The sequence below is a fragment of the Aquila chrysaetos genome, chromosome 17 (genome assembly GCF_900496995.4).
Source record: "Aquila chrysaetos chrysaetos chromosome 17, bAquChr1.4, whole genome shotgun sequence".
Classification (NCBI taxonomy): Eukaryota; Metazoa; Chordata; class Aves; order Accipitriformes; family Accipitridae; genus Aquila; species Aquila chrysaetos.
The window spans coordinates 17,624,019-17,650,587 of NC_044020.1; the positions used below are offsets into that span (position 1 = coordinate 17,624,019).

At 39.4% G+C, this 26,569-nt stretch overlaps 1 protein-coding gene across 2 annotated transcripts; it reads right to left on the reverse strand.

Annotated features, from left to right (window-relative positions):
- Positions 1–3,384: 3,384 nt before the first annotated feature.
- On the reverse strand, positions 3,385–26,569 carry LOC115352730 (solute carrier organic anion transporter family member 1C1-like). 2 transcript variants are annotated; one of them, XM_030041342.2, is made up of 15 exons: positions 26,332–26,569; positions 23,910–24,055; positions 23,150–23,291; positions 22,903–23,035; positions 21,313–21,443; positions 20,948–21,094; positions 16,266–16,364; positions 15,235–15,471; positions 13,914–14,078; positions 12,352–12,547; positions 9,871–10,036; positions 8,111–8,292; positions 6,597–6,661; positions 5,300–5,417; positions 3,385–4,513 (listed from the first exon to the last, which is right to left on the reverse strand). In XM_030041342.2, exons 2-15 carry the CDS (start codon positions 24,018–24,020, stop codon positions 4,291–4,293), a joined length of 2,115 nt encoding a protein of 704 aa, XP_029897202.1. In that variant the 5' UTR covers positions 24,021–24,055; positions 26,332–26,569; the 3' UTR covers positions 3,385–4,290. The 2 variants fall into 2 exon arrangements, with proteins under 2 accessions (XP_029897202.1, XP_029897203.1); XM_030041343.2 differs by lacking the exon at positions 26,332–26,569 and adding an exon at positions 26,157–26,266.

Here is a 26,569-nt window from a genome sequence, read left to right on the forward strand (position 1 = left end):
ACCTTTAGAAGACCCAAGGAAAACCACAGCGCTTCCATCCCATTGGAAATCAATCCCAGGCTTTCTGCTTCCAGTCCCACACCACAGCCACTAGGCTATGTATCAGAGACACCCAAAAAGCAGTCTGCATCCAATGGGTGGGCCAGGCAGGAGCTCTCCCAGCACAGGGCATGGGTCAGCAGCTGCATAGGAAGTTCTTAACCATCAGCTTCAACCTCTTGGGCTTTCCAGTCTTTCTGGGTGGATCCTTTGTTCCACCTACACTGGTGGAAGTCAACCCCTGGCTCAAGCAGCGCATCCCATGGAGAAGGGACAAGTCCCAGGAACTAAACTGGGACCATAAGTAAGTGCAGTGACACCATGGCTGGTCTCAGAGGAGACCTAAATTTGCTCTTACATGCCACACACAGCCTGTCCAAACCCACACGATAACTCCATTGTGCTGCACTTGGTTGTGCCATTCGTGCCATGCCCAGGATTTGTTTGACGCTTAAAAGTCCTGACTGCACGAGGGAGAAACTGTGTCCTGACTTTCTTAACCTGAAACTGCAACACTCTGTTTTCAGAGCTAAGCTAAGGGCTGCCATCTCCTGCAGGGTGCTGCTGGTGCATTAGGCAGGGCTTGGGCTCAAGAGTCCACCCTGTCCATAATGCAGATCTGGCCAAAGAGAGGGACAAACACCTTAGGACACATATAGCATGCCTGCATGGTTCCCATGACCACTCTCCACCCTCCACATGCATGGCCATACACAAACAAATTATTTACCTTCTCTAAAAAGCAGTCTCTGCCCTTACAGACCACTTTGATATTAGTGCAGAGGGGTCCAGTGAAAGAATCTGCTCAGCCTAAAAATTCAGGTGCATTTGTAGCAGGAGGTTTTTTTTCTTCTTAGCTGACTTTTTAACTGTGATTAAGTTATGCTTTAGTAGCTCAGAATAAAAATACGAATTAATTAGAAAGTAAGATATATAAGTAACACCAGAGAAAATAACATGTGGTTCAGACCTATATTAACAGTTTCAGCTAGAAAGAACTTTGACCACATTCCAAACTAGAGATAGGCAAAGTGACAATATATTCCACAGTGAAAAATTGGTAGACTAAATCTAATGTTACTTTTCTACTATATTGTTAAAATATTTGAAATGCTTTAAATTCAGTGTGACAGCCTGAAGTATTTTCTGTTTATTCTGCAACCACTAGTACTCTATTCCCAATTTATTTTTGTGCCAGAATAGACAGGACTTGATAATGGGGACACAAAACCTGTAGGAGGGCTTGGCCTTTGAAGGGTACATGATCCTAATGCGTACGGAAAACTGTGGGTTTAGGACTGCTGGGTTTTTTTCCTCTTTGATAAACAACTAGAAAATATCATAAAACCAGGTAGTCATAGGTCATTACGTCTGCTTGATTATATATCTAAAAGTAAAGAAATGCCAAATAACTGCACTGTCTTCTGGGGTAAGGCTCTGGCTTCATAGTTATTCTGACAGAAGGACTTTGCTAATGCCATTAAAGGGCTTTTTGATAGCCTCAAACAAGACTTGGGTAAACATAAGGCTCATGGCCTTAAACCTCCCACAGTATGATAAAAATTCACTGGTTTGGCTATTTCTTCATTGGTTTCAGTGGAACTACCATGATTTATGGCTCACCGAGTTGTCTGTAATGATCCCTAAACTACCTGGTTTGTCATCTTTATACAAAAGCATGCCTGACTTGGTGTAGTTGCAAATTTGCCTCCAAAATAGCTTTCCTGGTTAACAGTTTCTCTTACCACCTTAGAATACGGCAGGTTTCTCTTCCTTCCTGGAGGATCTTCCCAGTGATGGAGCTCAGAGGTGTCAGAGCTAGCTCTGAGCATGCTGACACAGCTATCACAGAGGACAAAGATACCAGTTTTGATCCTAGAATCAGTAATGTGGCTTTGCAATCAAACGAGAGTCCCAGGGGCCTCTCTGCATCTCTGTTTGGTGAAACCTTGTCTTTGGAGCAGGAGGAATTAAAAGTGAGAATGTCTTTATCTCTGTTGTGAGAGGCAAGGGGATAAAAAACTTTTGGAAAATGCCATTCAGTTAACCACCTATTTCATTTTTGTATATTCTGTGCTATTTGCATGTTGAAGAACAAATTATTCCCTTGAAGAAACTTCTACCTGCTGTTCACAGGAGAATGCTTAGACTTGCACAAGAAAACAGCGCATGTTGAAAACATAGGCAAGTGATATAGCCTTGGAGTTGGGAGTATACTGAGCGAGTGGCTCATTTAATACCACCTGTGGCAGTGCTTATGCTATTATCGATTTGGGACTGTTATGAAGAATGATGTTAATTCTTATTTGTTTGAAAAAGCTCAATTTAGCAAGTTGCATCTGGGGTAAATATCTGGACATGAATCATCAGATCTGACCAGAATCTCATTTCTAGTCTGACATCAATTGTCAACACACCTTTGATAAAACATTACCTCCTGGGACAATCAAGCAATAGGTGCAAAAGATGCTCTCATCAAAAAACCTGTAATATAAAAAACAATGTACAGAAATAAATACCCAAACAACAGAAGTAAAAGGGAAATGATGTTACAGTATGAGTCACCTGACTGAGTCTATATGGCTAGCACAGATCAGGAGTGTTTCTAGAACTGCCAATATATTCATTCAATGTTAAAACACTGTTTGCAGAAGGCGAAAGAAACATGATTATTTTCTCTGTGTAAAATTCCTGGGGTCTCTGGAACTTGGATTTTTCTTTTATTATTTGCAAACTTAGGTGCAATATTGATATCATCTGTACTAGAGAAGCTTTCATTCCTGTTCCTTTATAACACAGACTGCTTCCCCATATCTGCTGGCAGTTTATAATCAGAGCTGTGATTGTAAAAGACAACGTCTAAATGTGCTGGTCATTGTCCTTAAGCAATAAAATGCAAACAACTCCAACCCCAAGGCCAGGATATGAACAAATTCCTTTTAGTGAGTACCACATCAACCCTTTTCCCATTCCTGTTCTTGCACTTACACAGGCCAGATGGTAGAAAAAAAGTCAGAAGATCACTCAACATGGAGAGTTCCTCTCTTTAGCCCTCTGATCTGCTACTTTCTCGAATAAAGGGTGGTAGATTTTCTTCATATTCGTGCAGTGCTTTCTTCCATTTCCCATGGAATTTTAAGCTTAGGAAAGAAAGCTTGTTTACTAGTTTTAGGCTTATGCACAGGACTGCAGAGATCTGAGATACCCTTCAGAAAAGAAAGCGAAATAGCTGTGATGATGGAGACAAAACCTGCAATATCTTACTAGGCATGTTTGTTCCCATTGTGAAGATACGTCATGAAATATCACACCCCAAGTATTTTTAGAGACTTTTTTTCCCAGTAATGACTGTTGGAAGCATCCTTTATTAAAGATTCTCCCTGGACTAGGCTGTCTGTGGAAAGCTGTGAATTTGCAAGTTTTTAGCACTGTATTTCAAGGCTTACTGGAGGTTCCTTAGACAAGAAAGGAAACCTCTATACATATGGTATAAAAGCAGTGGTCATTAGGATAAAAAAGCCCCCCCACACACACCAAAAAAAGTCAAAGGAACATAAACACCTGTCACTTTCTTGCATCAGTTCAGAGTCATTTTACTCAAACCCAATACTGAGATGTGCTGCAAAATTAATACACCACTTTCTTATGTTTGCAATCCATTTTGATTGTTTAAAGTGTTCAAGCCAAACCCCAGAGTCATTGTGCAGTTCTTGTTCAGAGAGTGCTCAGTGACGGCCCCGGGGCTCTCACCTGAGCATGGGCCATGGGACCCAGTCTGGAACAAAGAGCTCTGGCCATGAACCACGCAGCAAAGGTCGTCAGAGCAACTGGGCAAGTGTAACTTGATTGGCCATTGAGAGCTATAGGCCTAAGTACAGAGCAAGAGGACTTGAAATGAAGTCTGTGAAAAATGGAAAAGCAGCTTATTGTGGATCTCTTCTTTTTAATTTTTCAATCATAATCAAATTTATGACACTTGAAAAATTTCGGCTAGTCCTACTGTTGGTCTAGAAAGGGACTGAGAGCAAGAGGATGGGAGAGTTCCCCAAAATTTTGAAAACCTTTTTCCTCTATTGTTTCAGATGAGGAGAAGCAGAGGATAAGGTAAAGCAAATTAAAAGTCAATGTTTCAAAGACATTTTTTTGGACCTCCAAAATGTAAACTAGCTGTTGAAGCCAGTAATTAGACTCCTGTTGTGCTTAGAAAAAACTGAAGCATAGGCAAAGTTATGAAAAGACCTTGTTTCTTTTTTACATACAAGTTTCCTCACTCTCCTCTGAGGTTCTTGCACCAGGAAGAATTTCTTTTCTGTTGGCAGTATCTGGTTCTTTGCTGGTTGATCTTTCTGTATTTTTAATATCTGTCATCTCTTTGCCATCTGGTTTGAAGCGTTTCATTATTAAAACAGAGAGCACTATGTATAAGAGACAGCATCCTGCCCGTAGTCCTGCAATGAGGCCAAGATAGACATTTCTAGGAAAAAAAAAAGGTGACCAAATATGTTTATATTATTAAAGCTTGCCAATTCTGAGTGGAACCAAGTAAGATATCAAATACACTTTCGCAAAACCATCTATTCTCAGCCAGGTATTGCTCCACGTTTTGAGAAATAACAGAAAGCAAACAACCTCATGATATTTAGCCCAGGCAGGTTCTAATCAGGTCCTATACTCCTAGCAGAAATGCCTCCTGTCTGAAGGGATCTCCCGTCCAGCTGACTACATTTTAGAGCTGGCACAGGACGAGCTGCACCAGCCGGGGCTTTTCCCCTGTTGTCCCAGCCTTCCCCCAGCCCCTCACTGGCAGCACTTGGTGCCCCTGGCCACAGCTCTCCATGCACCACCAGTCATTTGGGTCCCCTCTCCAAGTGGATTTTGTGAGGTGTCTTATATATTAGGAAGCAGAGAAATAAGGGATGAGGAAGAGCATCTTCGGTGCTACACTCACTCCAACTCCGCAGTTTTTCAGTCTCCCACAAAGCCAAAGCATCGCAGAGTTATTCAGTGTGCTAAGGCTTCAATAAAGGAACGAATTCTGGTGATGTAAGGCAGTGTACTGCAATGTCATATGTCAGATTGAATCAAAATTATTTGGCTTATTTGATCTATTAAGGCCTAGTCAAAATAAGGAGCTTTGGTGCTTTTAGTATCCTAATCAGTCTATTGACAATTGACATGGGCAAAGTATACCTTGTTTCTTGGTGCCCAAAGCTGCCTCTGAAGCCAAATTCCCTAGCCCTTACTGAAGATTTCAGCTTACCTGAATGCTTTCGTGTCGTATACCCGGCAAGATCCAGATCCCCCACAGTTTTTTGTCCCCCATTTCAAGCAGGTTTCATCTATCAAGGCACCAAAATAAATAGGGGCTGGGAGTCCTCCTGCAAAGAAAAATCTTATTACGTGATCACAGACATGAAGATCTCAGCATTTAATGGCATGGTAAAGAAATGAGGAAATGAATCTGAGGGTTTCTGAGTTATGGCTGCATAAGATAGGACTAAACATCCAGCTCCAGCTATGAGATTCCAAGAGTTGTGAAAATATTTAAGCAAGTACCTAAATGGAGTTGAAAAGATGGAAGATTATAGCATTACTATATTCAGCAAGGGAAATGTTAGTAATTCTACTTTAATGGCATTTTTATTACAATGATAACTTCTGTTGTTTAAGGAAATAATATAACCAACATTTCTTTTTCAGCCCCCAGTGTGGAATTACATGCCATGACATATAAATATTTATGTATATTAATGTATCTATTCCGGTATTACACAAAAGTTTGCCATTAAAAATGGTTAGCTGATTGCCATGGGCTGAAATTAAGCACTTGCTCAAAACCAACTAGGTAATAAGTGTATTACTTATGTAGTACTGAAAGAATTCCTTTTAGAGAGCCATAATGCTTTAATATAATCAGTAAGCTGTTTCAGGGATAATGTGCAGTTTTGTGAAGAAAACTATTTCATAAAAGCACAAGATTGATTCTCTGCAGCATTCAGCTAAAATACAGAGATTAGGAGAGAGAGCCAAATGACTGCTTGGTTTGTCTGTGTGGGGAAGATTTCAAAAATCAGCAAACAAATGAAGATAAGGCAAGGTTTGCTAGAGGCAAGGCAGACTCCACGTCCAAAGACTTGAATGATGATTTCTTGCAGATAAACAAAAGAAAGAAAATAATAGGCAGAGTACATGGTAGCTCTAAGTGAAAAATGGTCAGCAAAAGGGAGCATAGGTGTTAAGGATATCCACACTGATCAAGCTCAGTTAGTTGTGTCCACGAATCAAAAAAAAACCCCAAAGTACAATGAAATTTCCTTCCTTTGCCTGATTCCTTTGCTGCATAGAAAAAATTCTGAAGGTATAATCATAATATGTAATTACATACCAGGAAACATGTAGCAAGCTCCTCCAAATATTTTGAAATGCATAGTCTGCTTACAAAGACAAATTTTGGAAAATTTCTTTTGTTCTCATCTGGAGCAAGGACATTACAATGTCTAGCTTTGGTCCATTGCTTTGACTACCTACTTGAATCCCACAAAGAAATGAAGTTTTACCTAGTACTCTACCACCTAAAGTTTCGATCCCAACAGCAAAGGATTTCAGGTCTGGTGAAACAGATCTAAAAAGGAAACAAAAATAGTATATTGTTTTGGGGAACAATAGAATTGTGTAGCTATAGTCATGCTGTGAACATCAGCACGTGCCCCATTGCAGGAGTACTGTGGTTTACCTAGCATAGCTCACTCAAATCCTAATTGAAAACATTCACCAAAGTTAAAGTTCAGATGTAGAGCCTCCTTCCATTGACGTCAGTGGATGAACTCTCAATGAAATAAATGGGAGAATCTACAGAAACTGACCTTGAACCCAAGGAGAAGAGATTGTAAACACTTTTGGGAAAGGATGCATGGGAAAATTAAAGTGAACCAACTAAAAGTAGGCAGTTCATGTCCGTAAGTTAAACTCCAAGAATCTGCCTTGTTTTAGAAGGGGCTGCATTGTGCAGTGGTGAACAGAGGGAACAAGGGTGTGCGGTCCTTACTAGCTACATGCAGGTAAAACCCACTTCTGCCGCTAGCATTTTGCAGAGAGACAGCAAATGTGCATTACCTGGCTACAAAAGCACCTCATTCCTACCAGTGGAGAAACAGCCTGTGTCCATCAGACGAACTGGAAGCATTGACAAGAAGCGGAGGGGAGTACTGAGCTGGCACAGGGACAGGAGAGAGACTTGCTATGGCCAGCCTGTTTCCTGAACTGGAGTTTATACATCAGTATGTTGTCTTCTCAGTATTAACATGAAAGGCTTCTCATTATACACATTAGTGTTCTCAAAACTGCCCAGCAAAGTTAGCCTTGCCCGTAATCCAGGCACGCGTTAAGAATGGGGGCACTTAGAAATACTGCAGAAGAATCAGCAGCTTTTAGCCAAGAGAGTTATCTGGTCCTGTGCACTGACTACTAAGATTGCGATTCACCCGCGAGCATGAGTGGAAAGAAACTTCCATGCAAAAGGCACAGAACATTGTCTTTTCTTCCGAGTGTAAAATAGCAGTGCTGCTTTAAAACTGAAGGAGCAAAAATAAAAAAATATTGCTGCTGACATAGTTCTGTTTATACCAGCCTGACAAAAAATGGGAGTATCGGACTTCTCACAACACAGAAAACATTGTGAGGCAAAAAGACTTTAACAAAGGTGAATGTTTTTATCCTGAGTAATGTGAACAGCATAGTCACCTTGGACATGACTTAGCACTGCATCTTATTTCAAGGTCTCTGCTCTGTTAAAAACATCCCTGTCATTGTAAGTGAAAACTAACGTGCAGGATCAGCATAAGGCCCACCATTTCATCAGCAAAGTACCTACTCAGCCTTAAACCGGAATTAAATTGGTGGACAGGCATTTTGCTGTGCCTCTGAACAGAGCTGGATTTCAGAGTACAGGCAAAGACTCAGGGCCCCAATTTGATCAGCATGCCGTTCTTCACAATAGGAATGAAATAGTAGATACCATATTCTGTTTCTCTTTCCCCAAGTTTTATGGTCAAGGTAAGGTAAAGTATTTCACCTAAACATAATCATGTATGTAGGAGTGCCTCCTAAGGCTAAAATAAATGCACATGCAGTCTGTAATGCTAAAAAATAGGGAAATGCTTTGGTACAGCTTTCTCTTTGGCATTGTCCCAAAACTGCAGAGGAGTTGCCAAGCCCACGCCCTCGTCCTTCCACACAGCTGCAATTGTGGAACACCTGAAAGGAGAGGATGAGAAGAAGAATTTATTTAATCAGAATTCAGTGGCACAAAACTATTTTAGTAGCTAGATTTTTCACTCCGCGTAACAGGCAGGCTGTTGTTTACACTGAAAGAACCTCCCTGATCATCTTTGCAGACTGATGGCCAAGTTCATTGGTATGCTCCAGCCACTCTGAGCGGCTCCAGAGGCACAAAGAAACTGTGACTCTAGTTTCAGCCATGCCATTGCTAGGACAGAAGGTGCTCTGTGTATGCTTAAAATGGGTCAAAGCTATAAAATTCAGACGTGAATTGTTATCCAGCCATTCTGCTCAGGAATCCTATAAAGTAGATGAGTAACAAATATAGATGTGGACCCAACAATGCAATCATGCATATTTATTGTTATGTATCTAAAACAGCATTTGGTGCTGGATTGAGAGTGGGCTGTTTTCACAGCCTTTGAAGTTAGCAGGAGACATGGGTTTGAAAGCCAATTTCCCTGAAGTGAAGCAAGAAAATATTGCTGGGATATATGGATATAAGACTGAAAATGTTGCTTGTCTTTTTCAGTATTGTTGCATGAAGACAATTCTGCTTCTGCCAGAAGACATGACATGAAAACATGACATGAAAAGTGCACACACTTTTGCAAGCCTTCTGTTTTTAATGGTCTTGCCCAGGTAGGATTGTTTGAAGTCCTGAAATGGCTTTGCTGCTGATACACTGAACAAAATGGCCAGATGTATATTTATGGGACCTCTTGGCTGTATAATTTAGTGTTACGACTTTCTTTCCTGAGCTATGGCAACTCAGGGAAGCAGGCAATTCCAGTATAATCTGTAACAGTTTGTGAAAGCGGCATTCACAGTTCTATACATTTCTGCTGCATGAGTTAACACCACAGGATTTTGCTAGTATAGCAACCAGACCAGTAAAGGTCTTCTAAAGCAAACTCCTCTTAGCTGTGTTGTACCTACACAGTAAGAGATCTAGTGAGAAACTGAAAGCCAAGTTTATGGTCATCTTGCTGAGAAAATAAATTTTTAAAAATCAAAATAAAAGCATTCAATAAATGTACGTTAAGAGTCTGAAGTTTTCGTTTCTTTCCTGAATAGCTCGCTTACCTCACTCCAACTCTTAAAAACCCTTTCTGCAACCTTGCACTCACTCAGTTTCTACAAGGTTAAACCATATAGAATGGACATTTGTGTCTACAGGATTTCTTAATCACAAAGCCAAAAAATTAATAGATGGAGAAATCTAGCTATACCTATAATCATAGAGTCATAGAATAGTTTGGGTTGGAAGGGACCTTTAAAGGTCATCTAGTCCAGCCCCCCTGCAATGAGGAGGGACATATTCAACTAGATCAGGTTGCTCAGAGCCCCATTCAACCTGACCTTACATGCTTCCAGGGATGGGGCACCTACCACCTCGCTGGGCAACCTGTTCCAGTGATTCACCACCCTCATCGTAAAAAATTTCTTCCTCATATCTAGTCTAAATCCACCCTTTTTTAGTTTAAAGCCATTAACCCTTGTCCTATCTCTACACGCCTTACTAAATAATCATCTATCTGCCTATATATTTACCATATTCTTTCCCATCCCAGTCGATGATTTACATCCAGCAAAGCAGGCCGTCATGTAAGTGATCCCATTATCCCCACATACAGGGTCCCACTGATCCAGCTTGCAGCTGCAGTCAGTGTTGCAGCTGGCCACGAAGCTGGTTTTGGGGGAGGAAAGATGCTTTAGTCTGGAGGAAAATAGAAAGAAATAAAAGAATTATTTAGTCAAATTATATAGTCAAACAAAATATCAGGGAGTAGGCAGGAAAAACACGGAGAAATTGAAGCAATCAACATGGACAGGTATCTGCTACCATCCAACTGACTGTGAAGGTGTTATATGGAGACTAAGCTAATTTCAGCTAAACCAAAGTTCTTGAGATTTTTCATCAAGCATTAACATTTTTATGGATTGTTGCTGAAAAGGCATGGAACTTACAAACAAGGTATTCTTGGCTGGGAGGGAATATTTGGTATTACTTTTTCATTTGAAAGCTCAACACAAGAAAAATAAAATCATACCTAGAATCTCTTACCACCTGTAGACTGGCCATGCTTTTCCTTAGCAGTAGATATCATACCATGTCTGGGTGCTAGAAATGGTGACATAAAACTACAGCAACAAGATGTCCTTGAAATTTTTTTCACTGGATTAGAGCCGGTTAGTGGCAATGAAAGTTGCATGAGTCTGAGTGAGAAGTGCTGCTTCTCTCTCAGCTCTGACCATATTCAACAGCAGCAGTCCTGCACCTGGGACAGGCTTGAGCCCCATTTCTTATCAGATCTCATTTCTTGTTGTATATTTTCATGGACTTTCATAGCCTCCACTTTTACCAGCATTTCTATAAGAAACATCAAAATAAGGCCCCAAGGAGTTAAACTAAGTGGACGACAACTAGAATTGAGAATTTAAAAAGTGGCCAGCAACTCTGAGGGCATGGTAGCAGGGCTCAGTTTTGAGAAAGTGTTAGGAGTCCACCATCTACAAATCACCCCTGCTTTGAAGTAATTCAAAATATGAAGGAAAAAGTGTTCAAAATTTGCCTTTTCTTCCTCCTCATACCTCAATCAAAACACACCTCAAGGGGGCTACATTTCTCCTGCCTTTTAGAAGGGAAAATAACTGGGGGTTTAGCCGTCGTTAGGCTGTTGCTTGTCTTCAAACTCCAAATTGTTAAACAGGTAAAACAGTATGTGAGCCGCTTAACTAGAACAATCCTAGCACATGCTAAATTCTCCAGTCTCAGTTCTCCTGGAGAAACTGTAATTGCTCTTTCACTATTTGCTGTATTTGCTGTCTTGATGTTTCTGCTTATTTTTAATTCACTCTACAGTATCAGATGTTGCACTCAACCAGAGTTATCTCAAAGTTGAACTCAGTGCCAGGTTTGCCAAGACAACTTAGATATTTCCCTGAACATAGGCTCAGTTTCAAAAAACACAGGACTGAGTTTCTGTCTGAATTGAAAATCTAGCAAGCCCTGCTGGATTCAGTTTAATCCTTTAAAATCCCTTGAAATTTGTTGGACCAGTCTGAGCTAAATTTAAACAGTAAGCAATTGTGGCAGGCTGCTAGAGTCAGCAAAACATTCTCAAGAAAGCATGACCATGGTCCTGGTAAGGGAGGGGGAACGTCCGTTTGGGCGGCACACACTCCTGACATGACCACGTTCTATCTCCCAGCTGAGAAAATGGATGCAGGCAGGTCAGCAGCCCCAGATACCAAGGGAGGCTGGTAACTCCCCGTGCAGGGTTGATAACCACTGATCTAGAGGATCCTCCCTTCTAGAGGCAGAGCTGCTGGGGGACCATGGGGAAGTCACTTTCAACACTTTTTTTACATCCCACTCCCTACATGGTAGGAAGAGACCGGCTTTAAGTTAAAGCTTTGAAATAGAATATAAAAACTTAATTTGCCTGTGATAAATTTCATCTTAATCAGTAATTTGCCAGAATAGAGGTATATTGTCAATATGCACCAATAAATAACTTAGAAAAAGAAACGTCCGATTTAAATGAAATTTGAAAAACAAAATTGGGATGTTCTGCCCATCCCCAACACTAGGTATCATTTCAGCCTGACAAGTCTATCTCAACATCTAGGATTTTCTTGTCTGTATCACCACCCACAGAGCAGTAAAATGATATAATCACAGTAGCTCCACTCTAGCTGAAACCACACTGATTGACACTAGCAGATGACCTAATACAGGTCAATTCCAATGAAAATTTGTTGTCTTTAAACAGACACGTATATTAATTTTTTTTATGCAAAAGGATATAGCAATATGCTACAGTAAATCAACAAAGACACATTTCAGAACTGATCCAAATTCAAATCAAAATGTTTTCTAGAGTAGAAGCTTCGTAGCCCAGATGAGATTACACACCCAGGTTAGTTTGCAAGAGTAGAGGAATACAGGTGCACGCACCATGTTCTGCACAGGGCAGGAAGCAGCCATGACAAATGACACAACCAACACAAACCCAACGGGATACAAACCCAGAGTAGGGTGCTGTCAGTCCAGCCACCTGGAGCACCTCACAACTACACATAAAGTACAAGAGGTTTAACAAATATGCTACTATAAAGGTGATGCACGCAAACTTTGCCATTTCAGTTATGTGAAGTTTGAATTTCTTGATCAGAAATCCTCCTAGAAACATCCCCAGGATTGTGACGGGTAAAAGTATCACACCTGCAAATAGAAGGTAAGAAAAATGTTAACTGCTGTCACTTGCATTGACCCTTTTTAGAACAAATATCTTGGTCTAGTAGTTTCCAAAATATCAGATACTGACCTATTTTCAGACTGATCCTTTGAGGTTCTAAGACTTTTTATTACCTTTAAGTAATTTTGCTTACTTTCTCATTTTCTTTCAAGTCATGTTATGACTTTCAAAAGCTTAGTTCCTCAATATTCCCTACCTTTTTACTATACTGTTGTTTGTATGTATACTGATATAATAAAACCTATGCAGGTACCTGTTAGAAACTGGAGTAAATGAGATAAATGTCTTAGCTCATGGGCACTCCTTCATCTAAAATAAAACATTAAACTTCCTGAAAGTTACCAAAAAACAATCTTCAAAACAGAACATGAAAGGAAGCAGCGTCTGGTTTTCATTGGATTCCATTTTGCTCTGAGAGTGAATCACTGAAAGATTTGCACTTAGATTTAACCCATTCAGCATTTCACAAACTCCAGCCCTAATATTTACATGCTAAATAGAGAGCTTTTACAAGGTTTTATTGTGAGGGGTTTGCCTTTCTCTGTGGGTCTTTTTTGGTTGGCTGGTTTTTTTCTCATGTTGTTTTCGTAAAACTTTCCCTGCAAACAAATGAAGATAGGAAAAAGAAAGTTCTTCCCACATTTGTACCAGACCTGCAGCAAAGCAAGGTGCTTTCAGATTAAAGTAATGGAATATCAATTTTGCAATGACCTCAAATACCCTGCTTTTCTTGCCAGGCTATGAGACCATATTAATCACTGTAAGATTAATATAATTTCAGCATTCTTTTTTTGTAGAACACTACAAAGAACTTATTTTTGGAGGGGACTAGCAAATAAAAAGAGCTTTGAGCTGAATGAAATGAGTCAAAATTTTACATTTTGGGTTCTTATTGCTTATAAAATTTGTATTTGTAATCAAAATGGAAGAACATTTATACCTAGATGTTATTCTGAAAAGGAAAAATCACACATTTCATTAGACATTTTCTAAATTAAATGTTTTTTTCTTTTAGTTGTTACTTAGTTGCAGTTTATGTGTGGTTTTTGTTAATGAAAACAGACACATTCATAACCCAATTCTCACTCTGAAAATAACTTCAGCCAAAAAAAAATCCACCTAGTTCTAGTAATCCTCTAGCTCACTAAACACCAGGAAAATTAACACTAAAATTAACATCCATTTTCAAAATATGGTACGAAAATTAATAAACCACTACATACTTTTTTTAACCAATAAAGTTCACAGAAGCTCTTCCTAAAAAGGAAGGTGAAATAACAAAGAAAAGCTTCCTTTTTGACACTGGAATTTAAAAGAAGGACAGGTACCTACCAATTAGAAAGATGGCCCTTGCCACTGACACATTAAATTGCTGCTCCATAAACTTTGTCTCATAGGTTATTAACCCAACAAGGGAATTGTACTGCAGAATAGTGAGGAAGATGTACACCAGGAAAATTGGATTTCCAAACAGCTTCTTCAGAGCTGGGAAGAAATCTGCAATGGAGAGGTATATGCTGTACACCCTGCTAAACACAGAGAAGAGTTGTTTTGACATCCTTTAGATAATAAAACTAACTTTTTAATTACTGGCTGTATTGCAGGTCATAACTCCTTGCCTACCAAAACATATGCTTGCTCAAGTGAGAGTTTTCCTCATTGTCAACACATGACTTAAAGGAGCAGCGTGGCTGAATGGCACAGCGGATGCTGAACTGGGAATCAGAAATCCTAGATTATCTCGTGTGTGACACAGGACTATTCATCAAAGGCACTAAGGCTTGCAACACTGATTCTCAATGCCTGTACAGGAGAGTGTCCCTACAGGAGCATTAAGGCTCTCTATAATATACCAACTGCAAAGTTTGGTGCCTAAAGCAGGAGCCTTCACAAACCACATGACAGCCCCACATGAGGCTGATATTCAGAGAAAGACCCAGCAAAAGGCTGGAACCTTTCCTGAGACCCTTGATTAGATTATCTAGGTCCATGAAATTGAAGTGAAGACAAAAACCTGCATTTAGGCTGTAGTCTGGCTGTTGGCACACTTGCCTAAGAGATGAGAGTTCAAAACCCCTCTGCCATAGCCATGAAGGGGTGCACATGCATACATACATACGAATAAAACACCTGGGGGAGTCCAGCAATGGCTAGTTGAGTCTGATATTGCCTATATGAGGTTCATTTAGCATCACTGAGCTCATACACGGGAGCTATGAATCCAGTGAAAACCCTCCAACAGCTAACGTAGTACTTAGCCGCATGTTTCCCTCCCATATGTTGGCCTCAGTGAAAGAGTAACTTGCCAGCTGTGCATTGGTCATTAATGAGGGATGGAACATTTTCCCCCCTTTTCCTTCATAATCATAAGATTATAGCTGTATTACATCATATGACATCTACCGTGTTGAACTGAGAATGTCTGGTGCTCAAAGCAACAGCATGGGATTTTTCCAGCTGTCTGACATAAAAGAGGGCTGAAACACACCCTTAGCATGTAATTATAACACTACAAATTAAAGAGAGGATTTTTGCCCATCATTTGCACTGCAGAAACATGCATTTTGCTGAGCGTTTTGCAAATCCATGCTCAGCTCAGAATGAACCCATGAGAGGAAATTCACATGCAAACATTTGGGCAATAATCTTTCACCTTTTACTGCCTCTGAGAACTTTAACTGTGGCTGAGCTGGGGGGTCTATTTTACAGTGATCTCCTTGAACAGGCAAATGAGTAATCTTCAGGTTTTCATTCTCTCCTTCTTTTGGTAAGGAGTAAGGCAAAAACCAGAAAGGCAATGAAGCAATGAAGTTGACTGCTCCACAGATAAGCAATCCAAGCCACCAGGCACCAACCCAACGGGTATCCTTGGGATTTATGCTGATAGCATCTGTAAAATACAGAAAGACAGGAAAAGAGATTAAGTATCATGCAGAGCAATTAAACTTACTAGGTATCCTTATATATACTATTTAAAGACCAGAACAGAGGTGATTTACGTTTCATAAGAAGAATTGAAATGCAGCTTGTATCAGATCAGTCCCATGTACTCAAAAATAGATGTCTCCATTTAGACCCACGGTGGCATTTCCTTGCCACAATCTTCCAACACTTGCTGTGCGAATAAGTGCAAGAGGGCCCTTCACCACCCAAAAGGAACTCCCCTTTCTTAATTTCCCACTGTCCCCTCCTTCTTCTATCCCCAAACTCAACAGTTTTTCCTTGAAGTTCCTCAAATTTTCCCTGGGATTAGAGACTTGGAAGTGATTTGAACAATGAAATTAGTTTTCATATGAATCTTTGCTGCATGCTTTTTAAAAGAACATAATTTTTGACAAGTGTCCGTGAGCAAAGGCCTTTCACTGTTGCCTCAATGTGGGGATGGCTTTTCATTTGCTCATTTGTTCTCAGCTGTGCAGCGAGGGTGTAACAAGTGCATGCGCAAGCATAAAAAGAGGTGCAATGTTTTCCTACAGTGGGGGGAGGGGTCTTGCATCAAGGGCTATTCCAGTCACACTACAATGCTGCCGATATTAAAATGCAAATAACAGCAGCTTTTGAGTAGGAAAAACTCTCTAGAGAGCCCCCCTTTTTGGAGTAGTAAGCTGGGAAGGTGCTTCTTGGCATGCAGGTTCCTATACACATCCATCTCCTCAGTTAATGCACCACTCCACAGTCTCTTACCGATATCCACAATGCCAACGTCAACCCAGAGGCTGGCACAGAAAGATCCAAGCAGGAATCCCAGGGTTGGCCCAAACATGCCCGAGGATCTCACCAGGCCTGTAAGAGAAGGGAGGCAGCACAGGAGAGTGAGAAAAATGCTGCATGGACAAGCAGGCCTTCTTCTCTGCGAGCAAGGAAAGGGGAGAGGAAGGAGGAGACAGAAGAGGGGCACAGCCCGTTGGGGCATGTCTGACGGGAAGCTTCTGAGCGGCAAGAAAATAAGCCATAAGCTGCCAACACACTAACTGTGATGTGGAAGCAGGTTCCTTCACCCGCACAGGGCTTTGCCGAAGCGAGCGCAGTTTCACGTGGACCCCCACGTGCATTTCATTGGCAAGACTGGTGTTTTGGAAGGAATAGGAAGAAAGAGAATAACATTACAATGATTTTTAACCCTCCTCCTCCTTACTTCTCTTCTTAGATTTTTGAAGTTGCATTGTTCAGCTTGTGGTGGATAACTAATGAACGTAAAACTCTAGGCCCATTGGAGTTATAATAAGTCTACCTGCAACTCTATTTAAAGCTTGTACGATGTTCTGCGATTGTAGAATTCAAGACTTTTCCCTGTACTATGTGTTCAGGTCCCTAGTCTAATTTTAAGTAGCAGTAGTTGATCTGATGGTGTGCATCAATATAAGAAGGCACATCTTTGCAGTTTGGAGTCACATTATGATGACAGGGACAATAAAAGTTCGTGGACATGGAATTAGGTACAGGACCCCGAGAATATTTTCAGTAGGCAACAAGGAGATATAAGCGTCCCTTTGTGTGATCACAGTTCATTAGACAGAATTTTTGTTGATTCATTCAGCACTAGAATGAGCAAATAAGCTAACTGTTGTGTTAATACGTACTTATGTGGCTGTAAAAAAAATAAAGAAATCTAGTGATCAAGTAACAACCTCTTTAAAAGCAGCTTTCAGTTTTGCTACTGGCCGCACTAGGGCTTCAATTTCTGGCTCTGTTTCTGCTTACAGAGGAGATAACATGGGATCAGAAGAAGGTGCATTGCCCCTACGAGCAAATGAATAAGTTGTGAAGGCTAGCAGAAACCTAGGAAGCTAGGACTGCATTTTGCTGACTGGGTGTGTAAATACAGCACAATATGATTTTGATGACCACTGCTGACAATCAACATGAAATAAAAATATCCTAAAAATAATTCAAGCATAGGTCCTCACATTCTCTTGTCACTTGTGTTGATCTGTTGAAGTTTAGTTGTGAGGGGGTAACAGTTTCAAAAAAAAGTTCAGTGGTTTGGATTTCTGAATTCTAGCATAGAACTGCTACCTGAGAGCTGTTTGAAGTTGCAGAAGGCTTAATTCTATTAGAATAAAAGGAATTCTTGACCAAGTGCCTGTCAGTTCTTGCCCACATTCAGCACTAGGCTCTGCAAATCCTACTGTGTTGTTCTACTGCAGAGATTTTTCTCCTGTTGGTTTTGCAAATTCTCTTCTGAATATAGTGATTGCTCAGCTTATGATCAAGGACTTCTGCAATAAATTCTTACAGCATAATTTAACCATATGATTTTTCATCTTTGCTTCATTGCTTCAATTGCATATTGCTTTCATTCAGTTCTCTCATTTTACTTCATTGGAAGATCTGGCCTTTTAGACTAAATTCTGATGCTTCCAAAATTGCTGACTTCTGCAGAGTCAGGATTTTGACATTAGAAGCCAGGAATTAGCTCTTTATATTTATTTATCAGTGAGTCTAAAGTAGAACTTACTATTCAGAACTATGCAAGCTCATGTCCAAAGTTCAAATACTCAGTGGCAAATTTCTAAAATAAACAGATAAAAACCAGCACACTGACACCAATGGCATTGGTATGCAGTATATTTCTTTAAGATACCAGAAGCTATCAGATAAGCTAAGAAGCATAGGTGCAATAATTTTGCGTAGGTATATTTTTAAAATTAAATTTCACATTTGCATACCCTTTAAATTTAAGAATAACTTCACTAAGATAATATGCATGTATTGTGATAAAACAAAACCAAATAAGTTCACTGTGATATTTTCTTAGCATATTTTTCCTTTGTAATATTTATTCTTTGTAATTAATAAACAGGCTAAACCACAAACAGTAAAGCATGCAGACTTATCAGTTAATCAGCTGCTGCATATTGATATACCTCAGCCAAGCCCTTGTATCGATAAGTAATTTAGCATGTAACAGGTATGAAAGTTTACAACATACTTTGGCTTCAGATACGTTTCTATTGAAGCCATGGGTTCAATAGATACAAGATTATATGCTAGTGCTCAACTCAGTGATGAAATTTCATTCATTCATTCAAAGCCTCTGCTTTGGTGAGAAATCCATGGAAGTGAAGTACTCCTCATTAAATATCTTTAATTGTCTGTTACTCCTCTTACATGGTAAGTCTGATGGCTACTGCCATTAATTAACCATGTCAATATTCAGTTTCAAATAAAATCAGAAATTAATTTTAAAAGTTGGCTACCGAAAGCTTATTAGTATAGGTGAAATCCTCATATGTATGTTGGCAACTCTTCTATAGGCACCTGAACAGAAGTGAAACATCTGAAGACCATAAAACACAGGAACAAATCAGGCACTTAGCGTGGGGGGGGTATTTATGAAATAACCTCTCAGTCAGAGCAGTTGACCTCAAAGGTCACTCCACCAAAGACCCCTCTCAGAACAAAGCAAACCACTGAGATCCTCATATTCCCATCTCCTGACAAATGCCAATTGCATGTAGAGACAGAGGGTCAGATCATTATACCTTACAGTCATACTGAGTAGTGACCCTAAGCAGAAAAGCTTTTCAGGACTGTATATTGTGTGCAGTGCTTTGTACCACCTCAGGACCACGCTGATGGCCTGGTAGAACTACATAAATTAAAAAGGTTCTGTAAGACTCAGTCTGAAAACTATAGGATTTCCTGAAAAAAAAACAGTTTCTCACAGAGTTCTACAGAAAAGCTACCATCCTCTACTATACTCTGTAAGACAGCTTAACAAAACCACTGTTTTTTCCTTTTCTGTTCCTTCCTGTGGCAACTCTGCTTTTACCGCTGTCAATTATCATCTACACTACAACTCTGCCAAAAAGATTTTAATGCATTCTCTTGACACTTAATAATGTATTCTATTGACACTTAATAAAAAGCTGTCTCTGCCACAAAATAACTTATTTTCTTACTCAACAAAATATCTAAAGCCAGGAGAAAAAGCAGAGACAGGAAGGTGAAACTTCTTGTTCAGGGTCAAATAATGAGATCAATGGTCAAAATTCATCAGCAAGGCTTGACTGACTTTATTATAGGACTTTTTTTTATTATTTTACAAAAGGACTGATCATAAATTGATTCAGTCAACTGATAAAAAAATCAGATATAAAAAAGAATTAAAGTTGGTCAAGAAAGGAATTTCAGCTCTTTGGAAAAGACTATTTCAACATTCACTTTTTTTGCAAATTGCGTCAGTCCATCAAAATGGAATAAGAGACTGAAAATTGCTATTCAGAATGTTAAAATAAAATATTTTAATACTCTGTAAATGAAATAGTTTATTTCACTTGCATGACCCAAACAAATTTTCATTTTGGTTGAATCCATGCTATTCTCTGCGTCTCCTTTATATTTGTAAACTTACTTCCCCGATAGTCTCCAACCCATCAAAATCTCTCCCAGATCAGATTCTGACAAGAAAAAATTTCAGCTGAACTTTTAAAAATATCTTTAATCAGAAGATCAGAGGTGATTACAATTATTTTGAATAACTGCTGAGTGGAAGTTTTGGTTTTGTCAGCTCCCTTCACAATACTTCCATTTTCTTCAACCTGCAGATTTCCTCATCCCCAAATGAAGACATTTGCCATGGCCTTCCCCTGTAGCATTACATACTGAGCTCTTCCTGAAACTGTGTCTTACTATCGTTATGACGAGTTCAACTTCACAAAGTTTACTTCAGGCAGCAGTTTTAACCTCCCTCAGCCACACAAACACCCCATGCTACTAAATCAGTTTGGCAATAAATTAATTAGCTGGGGTGTAAGTCTTTGTGTCTTGGGCAATAGGCTATCTTCCATCAAAACAACAACAAAATCCCAATTAGAAAGGATTTGTTACAACACCCTGGCAAGGATTTAGTTTTTCCTTTGGTAACTAGTGACTTTAAAAAGCTTTCATCAGGAAGTGTGCTGCACGTAAATTTCAAAAAGTCAGGTAAAAGCTTCTGAAACACGTTTACATTACTGTGATTACATTACTGATCCTTACATTAAGGATCATTCTCTTATCTGTGAGACAGTGATTAGAAAGAAATTTATCGTCTGAAGCTGTGGTACTGAAGATGATATGCCAGATAAGACAGATATGACTTCTCACTTTGGAGAAATGAGTATTTGATTGTCACAGATAAATATTGTCACAGAGAAAACTGGCATGTGTAGCTGAAGCCAGTTGGGGAAAGCAAAAGGAGCATCTGGGAAATATCCTTCAAAAATAAACATGAGATCCCTTTTGCACTGCTTTTTTACCTCTGTGCAACTCAAAATTATCCAGAACAGACCAGATAGATTTTTTTTGATGAGTATTTGCTTGGCTACAGAAATGTTAAGGAAAAGAATGTTTAGCATAAAAATCACTCATTTGCATATTACCTATGTAAAATGCTGAGTTTTCTTCTTTAGAAAAATCATCAATATATGAAACTCCCAGTGGCATAACTGGTGCTTCCCCAATTCCACGTAAAAGGTTCCCCATCAACACAAAGAGCCACAGATAGGAATTCGTTGTTTTCTCACATCCTGCGGGCCGTAAGCATTTACATTTCTGTGAACATAATTCTGACAATACTTTATTGCAACAGAAAAATAACATAAAATATGTTTTTTTACAATCATTATAGGGTGGGTTTGTATATATCATGGTTTCTAACAGGGGTTTTACTGTTTTCCCGTAAAAGAGCATGTATAAAATGGGGACAAGCAGAAGAAGGGAACCCAGCATCAGAGCTTTTGCTTACCGAAATTTTTCATCGCGCTGGGTGTTTCTGTAGCATCTGTGACTGGATGGCTCCCAGACAACGCTGGGGAGCAAGCTGATACACTCGTAGAGGAGTTGTCCACAGTAACAGTTATTCTTTCATAATTATAACTGGAAAACAACTATGTAAAATACAACTGACACACAAAAGACTCTGCTTTGCAGAAAGTGGGTATAAGCCTTGTGTTCATACATGTTCGTTCCTGTTACGGGCAGGCAAAGCAGAGGGGCAACCCATTTCCAGTGCTTTCACTTAAAAATAAAGATAGGTATCTTCATACTTTTTTCAAAATGCTCTGACCATTCTAACCCCAATATTTTCTTAAGCTAAAGAGAAAAAAAGCTGGTTCCAGGGCTTAAGAGATCATTCTTTAGACTGAAGGACAGAGGCAGAGTCCATCCACATCTGTCTACGTACAACAGCTCTGACGTTTTACCATACTGGCACTGGTTTCTTACCTATGGGACAGACTTGTAACACAGAGAGTTCTGTGCTAGTTTAAAATTAGCCAGCTAAGGATCTAGTAGTAACCTATCTGTGTTTATAAAGAGATTAACACAGGCTGCAAAACACATGTGCCAGTTTGTCTGTATTTAGGCAGCCAGGTGCTACAGCAAATCTGCTAAGTAAATTGAAGCCAGCCTGAGTACATTTATACTACATTGGGATAAATGGAGAGCAGCTATTCCCTCTGACTGTGCAAGCAAGTGGTAACCTTTAATATTGTGATGGAATGACACGGAGGTCCCCATGGCCACTGGGTTTTGCTCGGTGTTGTGAAGAATGGGTAATCTTCAGAACTTGGCTGTGAGTTTGGGTTAAATCAGAGATTTCCATGGCTCTGCTTCTGGCCTGTGCTGTCCCCTGCAGTGCAGGTTCCCAAGCAGAGTAGTGACTGTGGCTACTTTCCATACCATGGTCCCCAGATATAATTCTTTCCATACACCCCTTATCACATGTATTTGTCTTGGAATTAAAGAAGATGCACAAATAAATTTTAATTTTTGAGGGACAGAGGGGTTTTATTTTCAACTACTATTCAGTAAGGATGCCGAAGGATTGGAGAGGTATGAACTGCTTCTGACAACTGTGTAAGCACTAAAGCTTAGATGTGAAGGGATATTTAACTCTCCCTGAGTTCAGTGGAGATGATGGATACAAAACTTCGTAATTTTAAAGAGCTTAGCATGGATAGCCACCATGGAGAAAGAAACCTTTTCCATCAAGATCTCGTTACAGTTCATTTAAGTATAAGAAAAGGAGAGCAGCTAAAAAAAAAATAAATGTATCTATATTTATCCATCCCAGGTGAAAAATTCAACTCACTTTATCCCTAATTATGTATAAGTTCTGTAGAAACCTGAGGTTTCTCTCTTACTTACCTGTAGAAAGAGGTAAGCTTTCAGAGAGGAAATCAGAAAGTCAATACTAAAGAATCCACCTATTAAAACCTCTCTGTTATCTGGAAGAAACTACTGTTGTCAAACTTTTAACTCAGGTGTATGATTAAAAAACACTTTATATAGTCATGTTCACTTTGTGCCCAATGTGAAAACTCTCCATATTTACCGTCCCATTAGGAACTGAGGCATCACTGACAAAAATGCTCCTAAGGACATGATGAGACATCCAACAGCAATTACTTTTGGTCGATGAACTCTTGGTCCAAGGTAGCTCACCAACACCATTACCATTAAATTACCTACATCAACAGAAAAAAGAACCAGTAAGGTTCTAAGGTAAGAAAGAGGGTTTTTTTAGGGGAAAAATGTATTAAGAAGCAGTATTTATCCAATTTCCAAGAAAGCACACATACCTATCTCAAAGCTGCCATCAATAATGCCAACAATTGATGATGAGATTTCAAATCTTCTTTCAATTTGACTGGACATGCTCTTCATGTAGCTTCCAGAAAGTCCTCTGGCAAAAAAGGAAAAAGCTAGAGCTCCAAGAAATATCTGAAAAAAGAAAATAATTGAGTTTGCAAAGAAACAATTTTTCATTCATGGCTGGGTGCCTGAGCAACCTACTCAAGAAACACAAAAATCAAATGCTTTGCTTTCTAATTCTCTGTGAAGGGATTCTTCCTATCGTTTTCATTACAACAGAAGATTTTTCCTTCTCTTTCAGGATGGCCTCCAAAGCCTCTTCTACTGCAAAGAAAAAGGAAGTTGACATTGACAGTGCGCACCTTCTACCTTTCTACCACATACTGTTTTAGCTGTTTCCTTTCTTAGGGAAAACTTGCAGCATAAAGTTGTTCATTACTGATACTATTATTATGGCATGTCTTATTACTCCTACTTCTGCTGTTCTAAAAAAACATGGATAAAAAGATATAGCTGCAACTACCACTATGGCTATAGCACACCTCTAAATGATTCATTATTAAAATATGGCCTCACTTTTTAACTGCTGAACACATTTATTGACTTCCATGTGCTTGGAATCACAATCTAGAGCGTTGTTTCCAACACGTGTAATGTCAGTGTCATACAGAACTAACTGAATTTTGATAGAACTTCAAATTGCCATTTTTAGTATTGCAGAGAAAATATGTGGTGAGGGCTCCATACCTTTAGCTTTGAACAAATATGGCACACACTCTTGGCAGGAACTGCGCTGCCATCGCTGTCCTGGAAAAGTGATTTGTCTTTAAGTTGGCCAGCAGTGATTGGCCTGTCCATGGTTTTCCTCCTCCAGATGTGATATGTAGGTTTTCCTGTTTGGAAAATATCACTATGATTAACTATTATTTGCATAAGAATAAAGGTTCCAATGTTTTTCAGACATACTAGATGGTGAGACACTACTTGACATGTCTACACATTGACACCTTTTCTCAGGAAAGATGTTAAAGAGTGTTCAAAGTGTCATTGTAATGAGTTAAGGATTGGTGCACCTCCTTTGTGAAATCTGCTTTCCAAAAGACTTCAGGACCTTCTTGGATAGATGGAAAATTCAAAGGGAACTTGCTGACAGTTTTTAGAAATCTTTGCAGAGAAGGAAAGTCCCTAAGCAGCTGGAGGCTAGGAGAGTATGTCAGAGAAGCATCTTCATCATGCTTGAACCAATTCTTATAGACTCTTTTAGATATCCGCATTTCTTCACTGTTCCAGGCTAAATGGACCTTTGGTATGATCCAGTAGGCCCCTGATAGTATTTTATATTCATTAGGATTTTCTCTAATTGTGTAATCTATGAATTTGCAGAAATACTGAACATTACTCTGTACCATTCTGTCAACATTCCTATGAGTAACATTATTTATTGGATAAACATTTGTAGAGTCAGACCTTAAATGATGACTGAGGAGAAAATAGGGTAAGACATATAGTAGGTAAAGATGTATTAGCGAAAAGAGGGCACTGATTAAAAGAAATTAATAATGACTATCTTTAAGTCCACAAGTCTCCACAAGTTCCTGCAAGACAGATGATAAATGTAGCTATTTTAATGAGACTGCCAAAATTTTTCATTTAAAAATTGGCTCTGATATAAGGAGTCATCTTAGCTATGTTGGTTGATGTAGATTAAGCTGATCAGGGAGACCAGCTAATACAGAGAGATCCGGAATGATAACAAATCAAAAAGAGCTATTGCCAAGTTCTTCTGTTGGAAAACTGGTGCAGTAGTAGTGAAATCAATTAGTTAGCCCCAATATACATTGGCACATGTATTAGAGGAAGATAGAGGAATATAGGTCAAGAAATTGGCCTGTAACATTCCACCCCCCCCCCCCCCCCCCCAAGACACTGGGATCTTAGATATCCCACTCTGTTTAATTCCCCTGGAAACTTCTCAAAGTTCCCCTCCTGCAGGTCCCCCAGGCCAGCTGACCCATGAGTGGAGGCCATTTAAGTCTTCTGAGATATTTTCGACACCAGGGGTGGTAGGGCTATGGCAGGGTCCCGGGCTAACCCGCAAAGGTCGCTCTGTTCCTCTGGAGAGCTCAGTTCTCCCAAGCAAATGCCCAGGAGCAACTTCAACTCCCTGAGAAATGTCCACCCATGCCCGGAAACGAGAAGACTCTCTTAGGAATCCAACAGCCCCCCAAAAGTTATTCCTAATAATTGTGAAAAGGCACTGTCTAATAAAGAGATATAAAGCCTCATAAGCACTCTAACTTGAACTTTGCAGGTTTTAGTTCCATATTCTACTCCAGCAGGATCCACGAAAAGTGGCTGTGAAAAGCAAACACATGTATATTTCAGTGATCCACATATGAAATTTCTAAAGGGACCTAACCTTCCTTAGACCATCTTCAGCAGCTCACAAATCAAAAAAAACATTGAAAAAAAGAAGTTATAGGTAATTAAAGTATGGTCAATTCACATTTACCCCACTCTTTAGGGGATGGGAGCTGAAAGTCAGAGTTCTCTAAAGCAAATACATTCTTTATTGATTTGTATTTTGCTGATGATTAACTTCGTGAAACACCTGACTTAAATAAACAGTATGTAAATCAGTGACGTGGTTTTCTTTTCACAATATTTAATGTTATGCTGCCAGTCTAATGATCTACCTTAAACTTATAGAAAATGTTAAACTGTATAAACACTTCTCTTATGCCTAATGAAACAATAACATTTTCCATAACCACTCTATAAAAATCTGAACTTTGGCAAACCAGTGAATCATTGACACCAGTGGTATTTAAGATTAAATGAAGCAAGAAAAATAATGCAAGATTTAATTTAAGACAATTTTTTAAAATGAATTAATGGTAATGAATAATTTTTGCATGGAGGGATAAAACATCCCACTGCCCACAGTGCTTATTTTTTAAAAAAAAAAAAAAAAATTAATTTGCAGAATTGTACCTTTGCACTTTACATAATCTCTTTCAAGTTTAGTGACACCGAGATGTACAAAAAGCCCAGTCTGTCCTGCACTAGCACCTAACAAACAAACAAAGAAACAAACAAACAAATAAAGGGAAAGAAGCAGGAAGGGAGGGTGCGGAGAGACAGCAAGAGGCAGAGAGAGAGAACTTACTTTGTGTCACTGCGACATCAGGCTGTTTCTTTCCCGTGCCCTAGGGCTTTTAGGCTTGAAGCCAGAGCAACGTCACAGCAAAAGTGCTGCCTACTCCAAGTGGAGCGCTCCACTGCATTTTTTTAAACCTTGGATTTCCTTCTTACCATGATTGCAAAACTTTCCCACAATCACTGATACAAAAGCTTTGCAAAAGAAAGCAGGTTTCTTGCGTTGTCATTACTTTGGCAGTCTACCT

What these genes read in the sequence shown, in the direction of transcription:
- LOC115352730 (XM_030041342.2), bottom strand. Translation starts at nt 24,020, where the DNA reads ATGGACAGGCCAATCACTGCTGGCCAACTTAAAGACAAATCACTTTTC. An exon ending in CCTCAGTTCCTAATGGGACG is followed by an intron (nt 21,444 to 22,902) that starts GTAAATATGGAG and finishes GTTGTTTTCCAG; the next exon opens with TTATAATTATGAAAGAATAA. An exon ending in ACATACATGATTATGTTTAG is followed by an intron (nt 6,662 to 8,110) that starts GTGAAATACTTT and finishes TTTCCTTTTTAG; the next exon opens with ATCTGTTTCACCAGACCTGA.